Source organism: Haemaphysalis longicornis, unplaced genomic scaffold (assembly GCF_048455015.1).
Source record: "Haemaphysalis longicornis isolate Haplotype H1 unplaced genomic scaffold, Haemaphysalis longicornis Haplotype H1 scaffold_3, whole genome shotgun sequence".
NCBI lineage: Eukaryota > Metazoa > Arthropoda > Arachnida > Ixodida > Ixodidae > Haemaphysalis > Haemaphysalis longicornis.
The window spans coordinates 182308580-182327967 of NW_027526335.1; the positions used below are offsets into that span (position 1 = coordinate 182308580).

General features: G+C 47.0%; 2 protein-coding genes across 2 annotated transcripts in view; both read left to right on the plus strand.

Annotated features, from left to right (window-relative positions):
* The first annotated feature begins 1349 nt into the window (after positions 1–1349).
* On the plus strand, positions 1350–2557 carry LOC144175854 (uncharacterized). Its single transcript, XM_077704876.1, has one exon. It carries the CDS (start codon positions 1367–1369, stop codon positions 2555–2557), a length of 1191 nt encoding a protein of 396 aa, XP_077561002.1. The 5' UTR covers positions 1350–1366.
* A 6048-nt stretch (positions 2558–8605) lies between these two features.
* The window catches only part of LOC144175855 (isoaspartyl peptidase/L-asparaginase), a 29621-nt gene continuing 18838 nt past the window's right edge, over positions 8606–19388 (plus strand). Inside the window, exons 1-3 of the mRNA XM_077704877.1 lie at positions 8606–8746; positions 13423–13538; positions 15540–15728. Coding sequence (XP_077561003.1) covers positions 13526–13538; positions 15540–15728 — 202 coding nt within the window. The 5' untranslated portion in view covers positions 8606–8746; positions 13423–13525. The remainder of the gene's footprint in view (positions 8747–13422; positions 13539–15539; positions 15729–19388) is intronic.

Sequence of the window (19388 nt, forward strand, 5' to 3'; positions counted from 1 at the left end):
GCTGAGTATGTGCACATCGACAGGGATGTTGCGAATTGCCCTGAGAACACAGCGGAGAGCATTGTTGCAAAGGTGTGCGATAAAGAGGAGGACGAGCCGGAAGGTGAATCTGACGAGTAGCTACCGTAGAAGATACCACACTTCAACGAGCAAAGTCAGCTGTGCAGTAGCTTAGAAATATTTTGCAGATGGAACCAGGATTTGAAACGTTTTTCCAAAGCTTCAGTGGCATAAAAACGATCCTGGAGATGCAGTTGCAAGGACTCATAAAAAAAAAAAAAAACGACGCATTTTTTTTGTGCAGAGTGACTGATTGTTGCCAGATAAAATTTGTGAATTTTGTGCCCCAAACTCTTGCAGATTTCTTGCTTTCTGAAAAACTATCAGCTACACCCACCTTCTGGTGCTTAGAGTTACGGAAATGGTATTAAGAGTGTATACACACAAATTTGCACTTTTGCACATTTCTCCCAGTAAACAAAACTTCTGTTAAAGGGACACTGAAGTGATTTGTAAACAATGCGGGATTACGAGCGCAAATTCTAGTCCGGAGTCCCTAGGCCCTGTTTCGACCACTCTGAGCGCGTTTACGCGAATTTATTTAGTAGAAAAATCAATTCGAAAATGCTGTCTTCCTCTCTTTACGCTCGCCCATTTTCTGTGGCGTTTTCGTGTGACGTCAGCAGGAGAAGAGCTGGCAATTGGCTGCGCTACTGCACGGCTCGCCGACCTTCCGCGACCGAGTCAGTCGGCCCAGCGTTTAGTCCGCCGGCCGCCGACGGGTCGTCGCAATTCGCTCGATCAGTTGAAACTAAGCCACAACACGTTTGGGAATGGAAGAATGTGCCTTTCTTTACTTCGTTACTTTGTACACTGTATCTAGCTCCAAGTCAAGGTCGCTTCACAAAAGCGCTGCACAAGCGCACATGCGACGCTTCGCTGACTGGTACGCCAGTAGGAAAATATAAGGCCTCTTGAAGGCGGGAGAAGAGTCAGCGAAGTCAATATAGGTACTAAGGAAATAAACTCAACTGATATTTTTACCGTACAGCGTAAAACTAGGCGCGGGAAGCACTTTTTTGCGCTGGGCGAACAAGCACAGCGGTCAGCAGCACGACTACGCATCTGCGAACGCTTTTCCGTCTACGAAATGCAATTGCTAGACATGAGCTATTGTGGAAACTCGAACAACAAATAGTTACCTAAGCTGCTTGAAATACTAAAACTAAATAAAAGTGTAAACTGGTTATTCATTATAGAGCTAATTCTTAGAGAGCTAATTTTATTCAGTATAGAGCTAATCGGCATCGCCCGCCCGCAGCCTAGTATTCCACTTCCGGTCACCGCAGCGTGCGGACGCGGGATCATGAGCTCCGTCGGAGCGGCGTTTGCGGCCCAGTCTCGCCGCGGAAACAGGAATGCTGAAGATGCCCAGGATTACTCTGTTGTTCTGCCTCCCCTGCCAACCGGGTCTGTTGTTTTTAACACCATTTTTCTGCATGGAGACGTAAGGGCTCGACCGTACCGAGTTGAAGACTTTCGAGACGCGTTAGCGCAAGACGCTGTGCTCGCCGACATTGCTGCCCTCGGCACCTACCAGATGAATCATATCTGGGCAGTCACCTTTACGAGCGAAGAAGGAAAGAAGAAAGTGCTCGCGAAGAAAGAAATCACCGTCAAGGGCCACAGGTGCCTGGTAATTGACCCGTGCCAGCAAGACGTCCGCGTCAAGCTTCACTGGGTCCTGCACAATGTTCCCGACGATCAGATAAAGGAAGCGTTCGCGCCGTACGGAACTGTGGTTGAAGTGACGAAAGAAAAGTGGCGTGCGACAGGGTGTGCGAATTTCAGCACCATGACACGCATCGTTGTTCTCCGGCTGAAAGGGGGAGTTGCAAGGGACGATTTGCCGCACCAGCTGCGTATCGGAACCGAGCTTGCTCTCGTCGCTGTGCCGGGAAGACCACCGCTGTGCCTTCGGTGTCAACAGACTGGGCACATTCGGAGGGAGTGTCGCGTTCCCAAGTGCAACGTCTGCCGGCGTTTCGGACATGATGGCGCCAATTGCGTGAAAACGTATGCGGCGGCCACCGGACCCGGAGCAACAGAAGAGCGTTGGAAGCACATAATGGATGAAGCGGAGGCGGAGGAGGTCGTCAAGGGCCTGGATGAGGAACATACACCGATTCCGGCGGACACGCCAGCAGAAGAAGGGGACATTGACGAAGGTAGTGCTATTGAGGGGACGACGGGCACGGAAGAAACAGCGGCAGCTCAGGCGCCGGAGGTGCAGACGCAAGATACCCCGCTGCCAAGTATTGACGACGGCTACCCAAGCGACGCCTCCATGGACGCCGAGGACGCCGCCACTCGTGGGAAGGATGGTGCATTCAATGAGCTCGCGGCCAAGCGGCCACGGGAGGACAGTGCTGCGGACGCTGACGCGAAGAACCTGGTGGGTAGTGCCTCGACTGGGCCCACAGCGAGGAAAAAGCGCCCTGAACCTAAGACGAACATTCAAGTCGGAGAGAGGAGGCCGCCAAAGCCCCCCTCGTGACGAGATTTATGTGTGCCCAAGAACGCGGGGCGAACGCCTCATGCCGCACTGACCTACGCTAGCGGACGCACACCCGCGCATTTGTCATATGTCCGAGGTGAGCGGCATGCGGTCTAGTTTTTCCAAATGGCTGTACGTTTAGAAGCTGCAATTAACGTTGCCACGGTTAATGTGCGAGGCCTGGCAGCGAGACGGAAGCAATGCCAGCTTGGTAGGCTGTTCGCGGACCGAGAACTGGATATAATTGCGGTGCAAGAAACTAAAGTGGAAAGCCAGGAAATGACAGACCGCATGTTGCAACCTTTTAGAGCAAATTTTAATGTGTGTGTCTCGCACGCCGTGGGAACATCGGCTGGGTGTGCCCTTTTTATCAGGCGATCAATAGGTATTGTTGAACAGACCGTTGTAGCTGATTCGAGTGGCCGCTATGTGTATTGCGACTTTTCATTTTGCGATATTGAATGGAGAGTTATATGTATTTATGCACCGAACAGACAGGGTGAGCGGGATACTTTTTTCCAAACTATTAGTAAGCACCTTGAGTGCGAAAGGGTTGTTATCTTGCTTGGGGATTTCAACTGTGTGTGCATGACACAGGACAGAACAGCCCACGAGCGGGTTAGAGATAAAAGTGCCGAATGCTTAATGGACATAACTTCAAAATATTGTTTGGATGACGTAGCTCTCTGTACGACTAGAGATCCAATCTGGTTTACACATTTTCAAGGCGCCAGTCACGCGAGGCTGGATAGAGTGTACATATCAAGTGAACTTGTGCCACTGTGTGACAGTTATAAGGTCGAGGCCTTGTCCTACAGCGATCATTGTCTTGTGGCGTTCTGTCTGGGAAACAAACAGAAAGCCACGAAATGGAATTGGAAGTTGTGGAAATTAAATAGCCGGGTACTTAAAGATGAACCTTTTACAGCTAGGGTCAGTGAACTGTTTACTAATATGCACAGAGATGCACAGACGAGCTGGGGAGTCAAGTGGGACCTTTTTAAAGAACAAGTTAAAATAGGTGCAGTCGAAAGAAGCACAATTCTCAATAAACAGAAAAGAGAGAAGGAACAAGAACTCCGCCAACAGTTAAGGACTCTATTGTTAGAAGAAAGCGCAAACGCGGGCGAGTTTAAGCAAGAAATAAGAGACACAAAAAATAAACTAGAAGTCATCGACATTGAGCGTTATAGGGGAGCTATCGTGCGAGCACGAGCAGATAAGATGTGGTTCGGTGAAATGCCTACAAAGCGTGCGTTGTCTGATGAAAAACGTTACGCGCAGAAAAACGAAATCAGGGAAATACGGTACAAAAATAGTGTTACGGCCCAAAAAGAAACGATTGAGCGGGCGTTCGTCGAGTATTACACTGAGCTGTTAGACAGGCACATTCCAATGAACGATGGCTTTGCTGATGAATTTTTATCGCTTATGCCCAAATTAGAACCAGAGCTTTGTGAAATAATGGAAGCACCAATTAGTGTGTGGGAATTAGAAAATGCAATAGATGATCTCAATACCTGTAAATCACCCGGGCCAGACGGGTTAAGCGCGGAATTTTACAAGGCTTTCAAAAGGGAAGTAGCGGTATCTTTATATGAAGTATTGTTAGAGGCTTACAAACTACATGTTCTCCCGCAGTCTTTTAAGGAGACACACATCATCTTGATACCGAAGTGTGAAGATGCAGTAAAACTGCTGTCCGTAAAGGCGTATAGGCCAATTAGTCTAGCCAACGTTGACTACAAAATTTACATGAAAGTCTTAGCTAGACGGTTGCAAAACGTAATTCAGTTTTTGGTAGGACCGCATCAAACTTGCGGTATTAAGCATCGCACGATAAGTACCAATGTGCACGTCGCCAGAAGTGTGTTAGAGTGCTGTGATGCCTTCTCAGGTCGTGTGGCGATGGTGCAGCTCGACCTTGAGAAGGCTTTTGACCGGGTGTCCCATGACATACTTTTCAGAATCTTAGAATACACGAATGTTGGGTCTGTTATCTTGGATGGTATAAAGATGGCGTATGCCGGATGCAAGGCGAGCATAATCGTTAACAAAAATTTAAGTGAAAGTATAAATGTTGGTTGTTCGGTCAGGCAAGGTTGTCCGTTATCGCCTCTTCTTTTTGCGCTGTATCTCGAGCCTTTCTGTTTAAAAATAATCAAGCATGAACGAATACAGGGGTTTGCATTACAGAACACTGAAGTAAAACTGCTCGCATACGCAGATGATATAGCGGTTTTCTGTCGCGATCAAAAGAGCATAAGCGAAGCAGTTAAGGTGGTTAAGTCCTTTTGTGAAAAATCTGGGGCTGTAATTAACTGGGATAAATGTTCGGGATTGTGGCACGGGAACTGGTGCTCAACACCCGCCGTTTTTGAATGTATACAATGGACCACGGCACCAACAAAATATCTAGGGGTGCCTCTGGAGCATTATAGGGATAGCCGAGACTACTGGACTAACGAGACCGAAAAGTTGAGAGACAAAACCAGAAACTGGCAAGGACGCAATTTTTCTATGTTTGCACGTGCCACTATCTGCAACCTTTTTTTGTTAGCCAAAGTGTGGTACGTGCTGCAAGTGTTGTGTATGCCACGTGCTAATGTCCAAAAAATCCACAGAGTATTTGCGGTCTTTATTTGGTCTTCCAGCTGGGAAAGAACCAGTCGGTCTAACATTTTTCGCCCAGTCAAAAAGGGGGGTCTTGGTCTTTGTCATTTATTTTTACGACAAGTTGTCGCAAGGTTTTGTTTTGTCCGGGATCAAAAAGACGCCTTCTTGCGCACTGTAATTCAAGTGCGGTTGAAAAATGTGCTGCCTGACTTCGTTGTGTCTTCAAGTGATATTGTGTGCAGGGGGGTGAAAGGATATTTGCGTGAAGTGGCTCTGTCTGTTGAATTTTTGAAGGTACGTTTTTCTTTCGACTACCTGTGTAGTGTTTCCAGGAAGCGCCTGTACAAAGATTTAGTTGATGTTTGTTTACCTGTGCCACTGTATAGGTCGTTATACGGTGAGGGAACAGGGCTTGATGTTTTGAGGAGGGTTAAAAGTATGCCTGTGAAGCCTGCAATGAAGTCCTTTTTTTTTAAACTACACAGTGAAACCCTTCCAGTAGATACTTGGTTGGCAGAAAGAGGTATTTTTGTGCCGTGGACAACCGACTGCAGACTGTGCAAAAAGCCGGAAACTATTAATCACGTCTTCATCGACTGTTGGGACCCAGTGTTCCACTGGGACGTCCTCCAACGTACGTTAAAGAAAGACTTACCCATAACGCCGCGTGGAATTCGGTTCTTACCTGAAAAAAATGAGGGCGGGGTGCCGTACGATTTGATCATGCTCCTCAGCCTTCATAGTATATGGAGGACGAGAATGGCGGTGAGGAATGCGGATATAAATGCCCGGCCTGTCAGGGAAAATTTCATTGAAAGCGTACAGTATATACGGGAAGTGTTTCGTGCTGAGGATGATCCCCCTGAGTGGTTGCCTGTGCTTGACGATTTAGTGTGTCTTAGAAAGTTTTAAAGCCAAGTAGTCAGCCAAGTAGGGTTGACATATCATTACATGGCATGATGTGTGATGTGCTGTACAAATGTCAAAGCAGGCAATAAATAAAAAAAAAAAAAAAAAGCCCGCAGCCTAGTTGTCTGGAGCGCTAGTTGTGTCACCCGGATTCCTTTGCCAGTCGCAAGTTCGAATCCCCGCGGGCACGTGCTTTTTTTTTTTTGCTTTTTCGTTTTTCGCCGATGTTTTCTATACTGGGTTCACATTTGTTTCTGGCCGCAACGTTCATTGCTCCACGAACTAGTCCACAGAACTCGCACAGGCTGGCACTGGCGCGCTAGCGAGTTCTCGTTGGCGTGCTGTTGCCATATGCACCGACCGCATGCAGTAACCAGGCCAGAATCAACAGACCCTTGGACTGGTGCGAACACGCTTTTTACGATACAGGCATGAGTGAGGCAAGCTCCAAATATGGGGGAAAAGCGCATGCATTTGAGCGTCTGCGGGGACGCGGAGGGCGTTCATGCACTTCGTAGGGCTCAGCTAATGAATGCTACGATTCCAAGCCGTCCTGGGAGGCTTATCTTATGCATTTTACAGTCGACAACATGGCAGAAGCGCGGTACTACGATTACTGTGATATTGAGAATGCCCATCCAACGATGCCATCGGATGTCAAACATGTTGTTTTACAGAACCGAAACCGAAACCGAAACTTGTTTGATTGCTAACCTTGGGCATCGTCCAATCACGGTGCCCCCTCCTCCCAACGTCACAGCTTAGTTGGTGCGGCCGCCGCAAACCGCGCATGGTAGTTTTTCTTCTTTCGCGCTTTGTAAAATAATTACCGATTAGTCAACCGGATAAACGATGAAAAGTGTGCTAATTTGAGCCAGTCTACGCAGTGCAAGCAAAAACGGGAGCTTGACAAATTCACTTCAGTGTCCCTTTAAATGAAACTAATTTTGTCGGTCCCTTGAAGTTCCGTTTATCGAGTGTCTACTGTGTTTCAGAATAACGCACGTAATTTATTTTCTCCTTTATAGTCGAGGAACCTCAGCATTACTGATTTGGGTATACAGTAACAGAGCCATAACTCTCCCGTGAAACATAAACCGCCGTTTCTGAGTGTGTTCCCCCAACTGCAGTAGCTATCATAATCACCATGTTGAATGCCAATTGCCAACGCTACCACAAATCTGTAGTTTATAGTGCCGTAGCCTAGTGCCGTCGCATAGTGCCGTAGCCTAGTCGCCTTTTCCCCATTTTTTCTCTCGTTTTGAGTGTCATTCGGTGGCCGGACGGTGGGTCGGTCGTTTTTCACGCTATTCACGTGTGCGGGCAGGTATTTCTTCGTTGTGAGTGATCTTGCTGTGAAGTTTGTGCGAGATCCAACGATGAACGCAGCTAGCGATACAGCCAAGAAGAAGCGAAAGCAGTCGTCGTCCCGACGCGAACTAAGACGTCTGTGGGTACAGAACACAGAAGAAAGTGGGATGTGGGGAAAATTGATGTTTTTGTTTAGTGAATGTGAACAAAGTCCACACTTTCATCGCTAGGCGAAATGATGTACCCGATGAGGTATTGCGCAGAATGGAATCCGTCGTGCGTGCAGCACGCGCCAGAAGAAAACGATTTCTTCAAATAAATCTGTTTTGAAGTGAGTACAACATTTTTGATTTGGGAGTTTGTTTGTCTGCACACGCGTATACTGCCAAGGTACGTCATTTGCACTCCTATGTTTGAGCACTGGCTTATAACCGCAAGTTGTTATTTAACGATGTTTCAAAAATAACGAACGATTTTGGGCGGTCCCGCGTGATTCGTTATATCGAGATTTGATTATATATCCAGAGTGACGTGCCGTTGAAGATGGTATTAACGGCGTTGTTAAGGGGGCTAGAATAGCGTCCGAAATACAGGACCTACGCCGTTGCCAGTAACCGTTCCCTGAGGGTGCTGTCGCTACCGCGCAGCTTTTAGCCACCATAGCGCAGAAGTGCTGCTCGCACAGGACGTGTCGGTCGACCGGGCCAACCGTCGCAGGTGAGTGAATTGACTGCATACTTGCAGCTTACGCTAAAAACTTGCTTAAACGGCCAATTAAGCTACACATTGTATATTTAATGGGACGGACGACAGCTATGAAAAGCAAGAGAGCCCCCGGAACGGATTTCGTCAAACGCCATTTCGAATATCCCGCGTTCAGGAACGCCGGAAAACGCGTCAGCTCGCGCATGTCCCCGCGGCCCGGAGCCGGACTGCCGCTTCCGCCGTACGCACATGTCGGCTTGTGTAGAGTGAACTAGACTTGTGTTTCCGTGTTTCCTCAAATTTTTCCTCAACTGTCGGTGTGCCGTGTTGCAGCCGTTGGTGTGCTCTGTTGAGAGTGGAATAAACGAAGGGCGGAAGCAGGCGCATTAAAACGCCGTCGTCGCCCGAGAAGACGAGAAAGAAGGAACTGGGTTTCTCGTGACTGCGCCAACCAACCAACGGCATGTCGGTGACGGTGAGCGGCAAACAGCTGTCGCTCATGCTGTTCATCTCCTTCCTGCTGGGCGTCGGCGTAGGCTACAAACTCAAGAGCCTGCGCATCCACTACCTCAAGCAGCGCAGGGACTGGCTAGCGTCTAGGCTGGCCACGGCGCAGTCCAAGCTCGAAGGGGAGCTGCGACCTTGACGGTGAGGAGGGGGCGAGCGCGAAGAGACGAAGCTGCCCGGCGCTAGCGAAGCGTTCGTTGCGTTTCCAGCGCTGTTTCTTATACGATCATTAGCATTAATATCTTGTTTCTACACCGGGAGGAGTCGACGCGCTGACATTAACGCTTCCGCGCTTACGTTCAATCAGTCCGCCTGATTCAAGAATTCAAATTTCGGGGTTTGACGCGCCGACGCTACACCAGGGCCATGAAGCGCGCGCCGTAGTCTGTGGAGACCTCCGGATTAATTCTGGCCACCTGAGGATCTTTAATGCGCTCCGAAACCTCGACACACCAGCGTTTTCGCATTTCGCATCTATCCGGAAGGCAGCCACCGTGGCTGGGGTCGAACCCGCGTCCTTGGGTTCAGCAGCAGAACGCCTTAGCCAATGAGCCACCACGGCGGGTTCCGCGTGATTGGTGAAGCTGAAGCGAATGTCGAAATTGATTGAGGAAAGCTTTTGTTACACTCCCGCGTCATTCCCTGGGCAGACACTTTCTAGATGTCAGTGATTGGCACTTGTGCTTCAAAGTCCCCAAATGAGCTTTATTCCTGCTGTACAATAATTAGCTGAGCCGCACCAGCTTTCTAGAAAAATGCGCAGAAACGCACGCGTTTGGAGAAACATGAACTTCGTCTTGGGACTCGTTGCGTGTAGTGCGCAGGCGGTATCAGGAATCACGTGGCCGTGAAAATGTATGCAATAACTGAATACTGAATTGCGTATCAGAAGTCTGCAGTGAGCCCAGGATGGGCTGTCAAAGAGCCCAAGTATTTCGAGTCATCGTAGCGAAACAGAGAGAGAGGGAAGAGAGGGACACATTTAACATTACTGCAGTAAGCATGTGAGCATGAAAGTCTGTGGTAGCGAGAATGGGCTGGCTTCCAATATTCGGGGCAGCACGCATGCAGTTCCAGCCACACAGTTTGGCGTGCTTGCTACTTTCATCCAGCGGTTTCGCCACGGAAGTGCAAGTTCACCTTTTTACCGCAGACACAGCGCCTGCGATGCACCCCTCAAAGCATATCGCTTCATCCGCCGGGCGCACTTTTGGTGCTGCACACAAGGCCCCGTTTTCAGTTCTGCTCAACTAGCGGTCGCAGCAGCCGCGGTTGCGGGTGCTCAACTGATTGGCGGCCAACCAACCCCGCCGCCTCCCACGCGTGCGCCGCTGGGTCGTCTCGAGCTGTGTGACTAGTCTTGCGCCCGGTGAAGAGGAATACCGCGGTTACCATGAATGAAAGCGAGACTGGGCCTCCTTCTGTGAGTGTTGCACGGGACCGAACGGCATTGAGCCGTGGTCGGCAATACAGCTAAATCAAAGGTTTAACCAAGCGAAACCAAGACTCAACCAGACTAAGCCAAGCTTTTGCTTTGCATATCCAAGGTTTGCTGAGCTAAGCTGCAGCTATTTTTTATGTATTCAAGAAGTTAGGGTCAAATGCCTTCCAGTTTATCCATTTCTGTGGATAAAAAGCATCAATCACCTGGTGTTAAGCAGCTGAAAAAGTTACTACTGGAATGGTATTTTAGTTACAGGTTTTTCGGCATTTAGTGTTAAGGGGTGTGTGAAAGTCACAGAATCTTAATTGTGCACGCGACTGGCAGTTGCCAACCTAAGCCATCGCCAAAACACATGACTGGGCAATTGTAGTTGTTGTTTAGCGATTGTTCCATTTGATCGTATCACTTGAATGCGAATGTGCAATTAAAACTCTGGGTAATTTTTACCAGAATTTTTTGTTTGTTAGAAAAATGTCTTTCGTTGTGATAATGAGACTTAGTGAGCTGCCAAAGTCTAGTTTTTTCAAACTGAAGAAAGTTCTCTTTTGTCTTCATGGCCTCTTAAAATGGGGTTGTAGCTCTGTTCCAGCTCTGTTGTACAGAGCTGGAAGTTTTGTGTTTCATCTTGAATTTTTGAGCAATATCTATTCCCGTAGTCACGAAAGCTTTACGTCCTAGCTGCCTGTATACCATCAAAGCTCAAATGCCCCTTTGTTCCCAGCATTGTTATTATCATGACTGTTCGTACAGGCTACTTGGGGAATTCAGACAGCTCCTTGCATTGCTTTACAGTTTCTTAACTGTAGCAAACATTAGTGACACTAAAAAAATTTGGATACAGAATGTATTGCTAGTTGTCAAACAGATATAGTAATACACTGCACTGCTGATTAGTTGGTGCTTTGCGTTTGACTATATCACTGATTTATTTGATTTTGTTCATTGTTCGTGAAGTTCTCAGATACAGGACTTGGAAAGATTGCCCGAAACAATGGCAGCAGGTGCGCTTGGCGAGATTTTAAAATAAAGTAAACAGGAATATTGACAACAAGTTTGCTTTTAATATTAGACCTAGCCCCAAATATTTTTTTCACAGTGTTGTCACATTTTTCTGAAAGTACAACCCTGTCTACAAGTGCTTTTTTATGTCCAGCCATAAATGGTAGCAGTAAAAAACATTCACAGTTTTGATTGCTTCTAAATGGCTCATCTTACATACACCTGAAACTAAACTATAGTGAACCTTTTTGCGCCCTTCTGTACATCTTATGATGTAATGGCAGAAGTCTAGTGAACCCTACTTAAGACTGCCATCATCACTCATGGCGGAAATCTTTGGAGAAAATGCAGAGGGCTGCAGTGGATGAATGTCTCATTTGCTGAAAGTCAAGGCACACAGTGCCTCAGTGCTTGTTAGTTTGGGCTTATCTCTTGCAGCTACACCACAACCTTCCATTGTGTATCTACGAGTTCACAAAGGGTCGTGTACAAACAAATATTGCCAACGCAGCATTTGTACAGGCTAGCCAAAATTCTAACCCCGGTTCATGAGACAAGACTGCCTTGGAAAAACAAAGTAATTCAAGCTGGAAAGCAGTCCTGTGTACATGTGGAGTGGTTTCCAGAGATTATATTTTCCTGTGTGGTGAGATAGTGAAACAAAAGAGATTGCTGCAACAAAGGGCGACGCAAATTGGCTGTGTAGCTGCCATCATGGGGGTACCACTGACATGATGTCTCTTGAGTTCTTTGCTCCACCCCTTGCCACTTCCAATTTTTAAAATTCGTTTTGCAGAAGAAAAAAAAAAAAGTCAGCTCTTATGGGAGCGCCTTCCTCTCAGCTGATAAAATGCGGGCGGGAAAATATGCCCATCGTGTTTGTTTTTGAGACAGGGATGGCAAGGTAATCAAGCCATGCTTTTAAATAACTGACCATTCATTTTTTTTTATTTGCACAGAAGTTTCCAATGCCATCTTCGCACAATGCAGTGTGCTTTCATGGGGTCTCAGTCTTGGCTGTCACCCATTTCACATTATGTTCACACGCAGGTATTACAGGTTAAACGTGCCAGAAATCCGTAAAATTGGCCACATGGAATTCCCAGAGTGCTATTGGATACATATTAGCTTTGATGGTGTGAGGGGAACAGCACTTTCAAATGTGCTTGTTAATTGGACCAAAGAAATAGACTTTGCACAGATGGACTATGGACAGTTTGCAGACTCTAAATCTGCGGGGTAATCAGACAGTGTTTTAAACTTACTTGAGTGCCACTTTAAGTTTGTTAACCTCTTTTGGTGTCTGAAAATGATATGATGTGAAATCTTGCATAACTGCAACAGTTGACGTGACTTTTTTTTCTCCCTGAAATTTTCATAAACCAGAAAAAAAAATTGGTAACCAAGCACTGGTGTAATACAGAAAGCGACATTAAGAAGTGGATTACAAGCATGTCACTCATTTCCGACCAAAGAGGAAAGAGAAAGAACAAGTGTAGGTTGAAGGAAGGAAATAATAGTTTAGTTATTTTCAACTGGACCAGTTGTGATTGTCCTGCTCAGGCCATCCTTCGGATGGAGGTAAAAAAACACACACACATGCTGTGGGTTTCGGCACACATTGAAAATCTCCAGGTTGTCTAATTAATCCAGAAACTCCTGCTACTTATGTGAGACACCCAAAATTTGAATTTTTATTGAAATCGGTAATCTTTATTCGCATGACTGAAGACCACAGTAGCAGGACAGGAATTGTTGGCAGTCTCGTAAAACTTTATTGGCGTGTCTCATGGCATTACAGGACGATCAACCAACCAGAAACGACAGGTCATTTGTGTAGTCTCTTGGTTTTAAGCAGTGTCTTCTTCTTTTTGTTGTACAATAACCAAATTTCAAGAAAAGATTTCGGCATGCCTACAATTGTTTTAATTCAGGTTTTATTCTTGCTTTTAACTGAAAAATTAGAAACCCCCAAGTTTTCTATCATATCATCGATTGCGTAGTGATACGGCTGATAATTTGTAATGCCTGGTGTTTTGTCTGAGCCAGTTTAATGTGGGACTATTTTTTAACTGTACTTAACAATGATGCAAAAAAGTGGCAAGAAAAAAAAGAACCTGAGGCCATTTAGCTCGAGCACATGGCGATGGGAGAGAGTTCAGCTGTCGTACTTAAAACAAAGGAAAGTTCGCAGTGAATCTGTTTTTGCCTGCATTGTCTTTGGTAGAGTTTGAAACAAAGCAATAATTTCTTTTTATCTCCTTCAAATGGTTGCTTCCACAATCTGAATGGGGGGAGTGGTAGGCATCAGCTATGGACGAAAAAGAAAATAGAGAAAGCTGTGCATTCTTGCAACTGTGTTCTTCTATCACAGAGCCTGATAAGACAAGGAGCAGCTGAAGCTGGGGGTTCGGGCCAGTTGGCTGATAAAAGGTGCTGCTGCTGCTGCTGTGCTGTCCTCTCACTAAACGCCAGGGATGGCAGAGAGAGGTAAGCGACACGTTTAGTGGAGTCGTTCCTTCATTCGGGTGGACCCAAGTTCCTCAAATTGGGCAGTTGAACTGAAGGTTGTTCATTTTTTGCACGCTTCAAACTTGCGCTGTAGTTTGGTGGTCTCTTTTATGGGGATGCAGGCAGTGTGATGCGGGCATCGTGTTTGAATGGCCTTCCGCTGCAAGCTGTTTGTCGGCAGTTCGAGTCTATCACCTGCTTGAGATTGAAGCTTGATTGCGGAATGAAGGATATCTACCCTCGCCACTCAAGACAGGTTAAATTAATGCTGCAGGGAAGATATTTTGCGCTTTTATGCCACTTTGAATTGTTCTATTTGTTGTGTAATGAGTTTTATCACTCAAGAGAAGTTAAATGAATGCAGCAGGAAGGATATTTTGCACTTTTATGCCACTTTGAATTGCGCTATTAGTTGTGTAACGAGGTTTACTACTATTATTATTGCCCTTTAATCCCAATTTTTAAATTGTATCTTGCTTTATGTTCTTGGTCTGCAATTGTCTTTGTGTATGCTTGTTCAACCCCACCCCCTGCCCTTTATGTAATACCCCACCAGGGAACCTTAAGGGTAAATAAATGATGATGATAGGTGGGAATGGGTTTGTTTGTGATAAAGCTGGACAGTGAGATGTGGAACTGATTAAGGAAGACATACAGGGCAAGTTCTTTACCACAATGAAAATTTTATTGACAAGTATAAACAACATGCTAAAATCGAATTACAGTTTTTCTGTGCTGGCTGCACCCCCTCTCTTGGGAAAAACAAGAAGCAGTGAAAACCCCAAGTAACGCAAGCCTGTATTGGTTACGTTTTTGGTCTGCAAGAGCTGTTTAGACACTCTTTCTAGTGCCATATGTTTCTTGCAGTTGGCATAAGATATAGTTGAAGCCATTCAGTTTTTTAGTAGGGGCCCATCATGTAGTAGCATTTTTTCGTCATTACTGAGAAAGAAATTATGTACCTAAAGGGCTGAAGCTGATAAAACACATAGGTCACACACTGTTGTCTGTTTGGTTTTTATTGTTGCTGTTTTTTGTCTTTTTCCTGGCCTAAACGTGCAGGTGCAAATAGAGTTTAATTCTTTGAAAAGGCATTTGTCCGGTCTGTTTCAATCTCTTAATGTTGTTTTTTTTGTGCTTCTGCTTTGTTATAAAAGATTAAATGATGTCAAAATGGTTTGGCTTAATGGTATCAATAATAAGCAGTCATTGATCCATCAGTACTAGTTTCTTCCATCCTAAAACAGGTCTCACTGCATTGCTCATAGCTTATCTATATTTAGCGTTCATAGGGCACTTGAGAGCCACAGTCCGGAGCCAAAGTATGTAGGCCACAACAGTGCATATGACCTTACTGCAGCCGGGTGGTTCAACACAAACTCGTAAGTCATCCAGCACTAACTAAATTTGTCCCGTGTGTATTTGCAGTGGATGACTGACTGCCGTGCAGTGGAGAATTCAATTATTGTGCAAGCAAAACACAGGGCATGTTTGGAAAAATTTTGTCCCACTGTGTTTATCTTTGTGTCATTGTATCAACAGAGTGAGTGATAGGGGGCAGCAGAGAATGACAGAGTGGAGATAGTATGAAGAGAGAGCTGTCTTCGAGAGCGGAGAAGGCTGCTTTCACAATGCTGGCTGCGTTGGCATGGAGACAAGAAGTGCAACACGCGAACAGCCTCTGCCTCAAAGGGCCTTGACTCCTGTGACCGTCTGCATGCGTTCTACAGTCGGGTCTGCAGGCAGCGTGGGTGGAAAAAGGTGAAAGAATGGTAATGACAGGAATGCTGTACCAGCAGAATAATTTTTTTGATTGCTGCTGTCTATGCTTCTTGGTACACATTTTTGAGAGGGTCAGAAAATTGCTTATGGTATCACTTCTCTTTTCTTTTTTGGTTAGATTTTCCAAGGATGTTCTCTTGTACATGTTAATATCGTGGAGCGGGTCATGTTCAGAGCCACGCTCCGTTTCCTTTCCAGCCATGCTTCCAGTGGTGGTAGTGCACGGCGGGGCTGGCAAAGTGAGCCAGCAGCTGCTCGAAGAGAAAATGGTCGCCCTCCGAGCGGCCGTCGACGCGGGCTACGCACTTTTTGAGGAAGGCGGCACGGCCGTCGATGCAGTGGAGGCGGCCGTTCGCGTCATGGAGAATCACGCTGCTTTCAATGCTGGTAAGTCCGGCCTTTTCCCTTAAGGCTGTTAAGGTTTAGTGATTGGGCCCCCCATGTTGGGCACCAAGATGTGAGGGGTTGTCTTACAAGCTTAGCCGGCAAGTGCGCTGCCCTGTTTAAAAATCAAACCCTACAGCACTCTGCAATGCTAACCTGCAATGCACCATGGTGAGATTAGGCAAAAGAGGCACTCAAGGGCCAAACAACACCCATTTATTTATCAACATCTGAAAGAAAAGCTTACTGCTTAATTAGAGAGGCGGAAGACACGCCCAGTCCGCAAGGCGACACTGGCAAGAACGCTAAATCAAAGAGACAAAAAGGGCGGTCACGCTTAGCAAGCCTGAGGAGATGGCTCAGACAAAGGGGCCCTTCTCGTGTGAAGCGGGGGAGGACTGCTTCCTTTGAAGGCATGGGTTGCAGTTCAAAGAAGTTGAAAATTCAAAGTTCAAAGATCAGAAATTAACCGTCTCGGAAGAAGCCGACAATATCCACTTCCTCCCAACGAACGTGTGGCTTCTTGAGCTACGCAGGCGGGTGTGATATGAGGTCAGCCACAATGTCACTTTGCCTGGCCTGTTGGCCAGGAAGGTGGTCGCTCTGAAGGTGCTCGCAGGAATACTTATGCATTCCTATAGCATCTGTGCTCAGACATTACGGTAAGGGGCCATTTTGGTCCTGGGATGTCTTGCCATGCAGCATCACGCAACAAGAGCACTTGTGTGCTTTTCGCAGGACAGCGGCATCGCATGAACATGCTGTAGATTCTGTGGCACAAGGCTGTTCTCAGCCTGCATGCACATGTTCCCAAGTTTTTGCGGGTGTGAAGTGCACTGATTGTGGTACGCATTTGCTGCAGGAAGTCAACAGCTTGCAAGGCTGGTTTTGTGACAAAAATTGTGTTCGTCAACAGGGTGTCTAGCGACCGGGAAAACCGGGAAAAGTCAGGGAATTTTGAGCCACCGGGAAAAGTCAGGAAATTGTCAGGGAATTTTTGAATCAAGTAGTACCAGTCAGGAAAAACCACTTTGGGGCCAGCCCACACAGTTTTAGAATAGGGGAAACCAGTGTTGGAGGCCCCAATGAAGTTACCGAACACAACACGTTCGCGCGCGACGAAAGCGTGAACCGCATGAAACGCTTTTTGGTTTTTCTGCAAGGGAAAACGCGGCGCGTACGCCCGAGGCGCGCTGATGCCGCCGCGCAAACCACCCGCACGGTGCGTGCCGAGCGGTAGGCGTTGGCAACATGGCGGCAGCACCGGCCGCGGAGTCGTGCGGTAGCTCCAACGGCCGCTTCTAACCGCTCTTTAAAGGAGCCATGAAGAGAAAATGCAAGTTGGTTTTATTCGAAAGATTTCGTGTTTTATAGTGCCCCCAGCGCTTGTCCGGATACAAACGGTGCTTTATTCACTGAGAAATTAAACAATTTAGGTTAAAATTTTGGTTTTCCAGCTCAATCGTGCGTTTTCGTGGTCCCAAATGACATCACAGGAACCGACCGCTCTGCAGCCTAGAGTATCTTCATTCACGCATCCGCCGTACAGGGTAGAGACACGTATACGCTGGCGCCGCCATTTTCGGTTGCTCGCTCGCCGCCGAAGCAAGTCATTGTGTCAAAACCGCGCTAAAATTATCGCCACAACGCAGTTTACTGAAGAAGTTTGAATCATATTGTCTGTTTCGCGTTGCTAGGTCTCGTGGGAAACGAAAAGAATAATGCGTTGAGCCCGTTGGCCCAATTGCGGCGGCACGGGACCGTTCAAAGGTTGTCTCCACCCTGTAGCGGTGTTGGTTTGTTCCCGCGTTTCTTTACGTTCAGTAACCTAGATGGCGCCACCATACCGTGGCAAGCGTTTGGTTTGTTTCTGCCCGCATTTAAACCTGGCTTGTTTTTGTTCTGGGAGAAAATATTCGTTCTCTGAAACAGTGCTCGCTCGACAAATGGGGTCACGTAAGACACCGTTGCTTGCGTCAATCGGCCAGTGTCGTCTGAGACAACCCCAAGCCCCGTAGTGCTGTGCAGCTAAACCAAGCATGCTGTGCGCAGTACGAACAGCAGAACGCATCAGTACTTTTATGTTTACATGTGCTTTCGTAACTTCCACTGTTTGTCCCATCATTCTTATTGCTTTGTAAAGAATGTGCCCTAAATTTAAGCGCAAATCGCTCGTTCGTCTAGTTTGTAAGCTCTACCTAATTTGCGTCTGCTTCTGCCAGCCTCCGCCAATCGCAGAGCTTAGCTCATGTGACATCATAGGTTCTGTTGCGGGAAATGAGCTGGTGGGTCGCATGACCATTCCCGTTTTTCCTAATTATGTAGCTTATTTGAGCGAAGTTTACGTTAAAAGTGGTGTCAGTATGATTCTAACGAGACAATCTTTTGAATGAACCAAACTTGTGTTTTCTCTTCATGGCTCCTTTAAAATGCTACTCAAGGCACAAACGCACTTGCTTGTGGAGGAAAGGAGCCACCGCAGGCACGAAATCGTCGACGCGTCCGTGAAAATACCGCGCACGAATCGCGTGCAGAAACTCGCCGTGCGGTTCACGCAGCTGGCTTAGGTTGCTGGGTGCATTTGCGGCAGAGGGACGTCTAGGTGGTGCCCAAATCGCACGCAAAACGGGCTTTTTTTTAGCGAATTTTAAAAGGCAGTGCTTTTTGGGAGCTAATCTTAAAAGAACTTCCTTATGACATCAGGAGCCAGAATTACATAATCAAAAAGGAACATGGTTTAGCGCAAACCCAGTGAACCGCATGGGGTGTTTTCTGCTCGCGAAAACGCGCCGCGCACGTCACAGGCGCGCTGACGCTGCCGCCCAACTAGAGTTCCTTTATATATAGCTATGTATATAGCTTATATCTATAGCTATATAGAGGAACTCTGCGCGGAACTGCCCGCACGCTGCGCGGGGTGCTGCCGGCGGCGGCTTCGACCGCGAAGTGGTGACGGGAGTTCGAGCGACCGCTTCTAAGCGCTCTCTATAAGGCCGCACAAGGCACGCACGAAGTTGCTTGTGAGGTAAAAGAGCTTATAATGTGGGAGAAAACGGTACAATAAAACATCATCCGCGCCGCTACTGAAAAAGCCCATGCAATACCTGCCGGCGTGGTAAGCCTTAACATCTCTGGCGGAGCCAGCCGGCTGCCTCGAGAGCTTCGAAACTGCCACCATGAGGCGCGCGGCTCCCCATTGGCGCAAGTCGTCAGGCTCCTCCCACTGCCGCGCGCGACGCGCGTCATTTTCTGAGCGAGGCAGAAGCTGCCGCGCGCGCGAATCGTCGACGCGGGCGTCAAAAAATCGCACGCGCAACGCACCATGCGCTTCACGTTGCATGTCAAGCCAGGACAATCAAGAAAAAAAGCAAAAGGTGCTTGCTGAAGCGCAACTTGAAGCTTCTATCCCGCAAGATGAAATAAACTATCTGAAGCCGTAACTGAAGGCAAGCAAACCTCAAACAACAAACTGAAATTAATCAAAGTGGATTTTGAGAATTAGGGCACTTGCAACAAATGTGTTTTTTCGTATGATAGAATGTGTTTTCTCTACGCTTTTTATATGCTTCACGGACCGTTTCCACAAAATGGCGCGTGTTGTATTGGTCAGGGAATTTCAACTAAAATGGTCATGGAAAACCTGGAAAAGTCAGGGAAATTGAA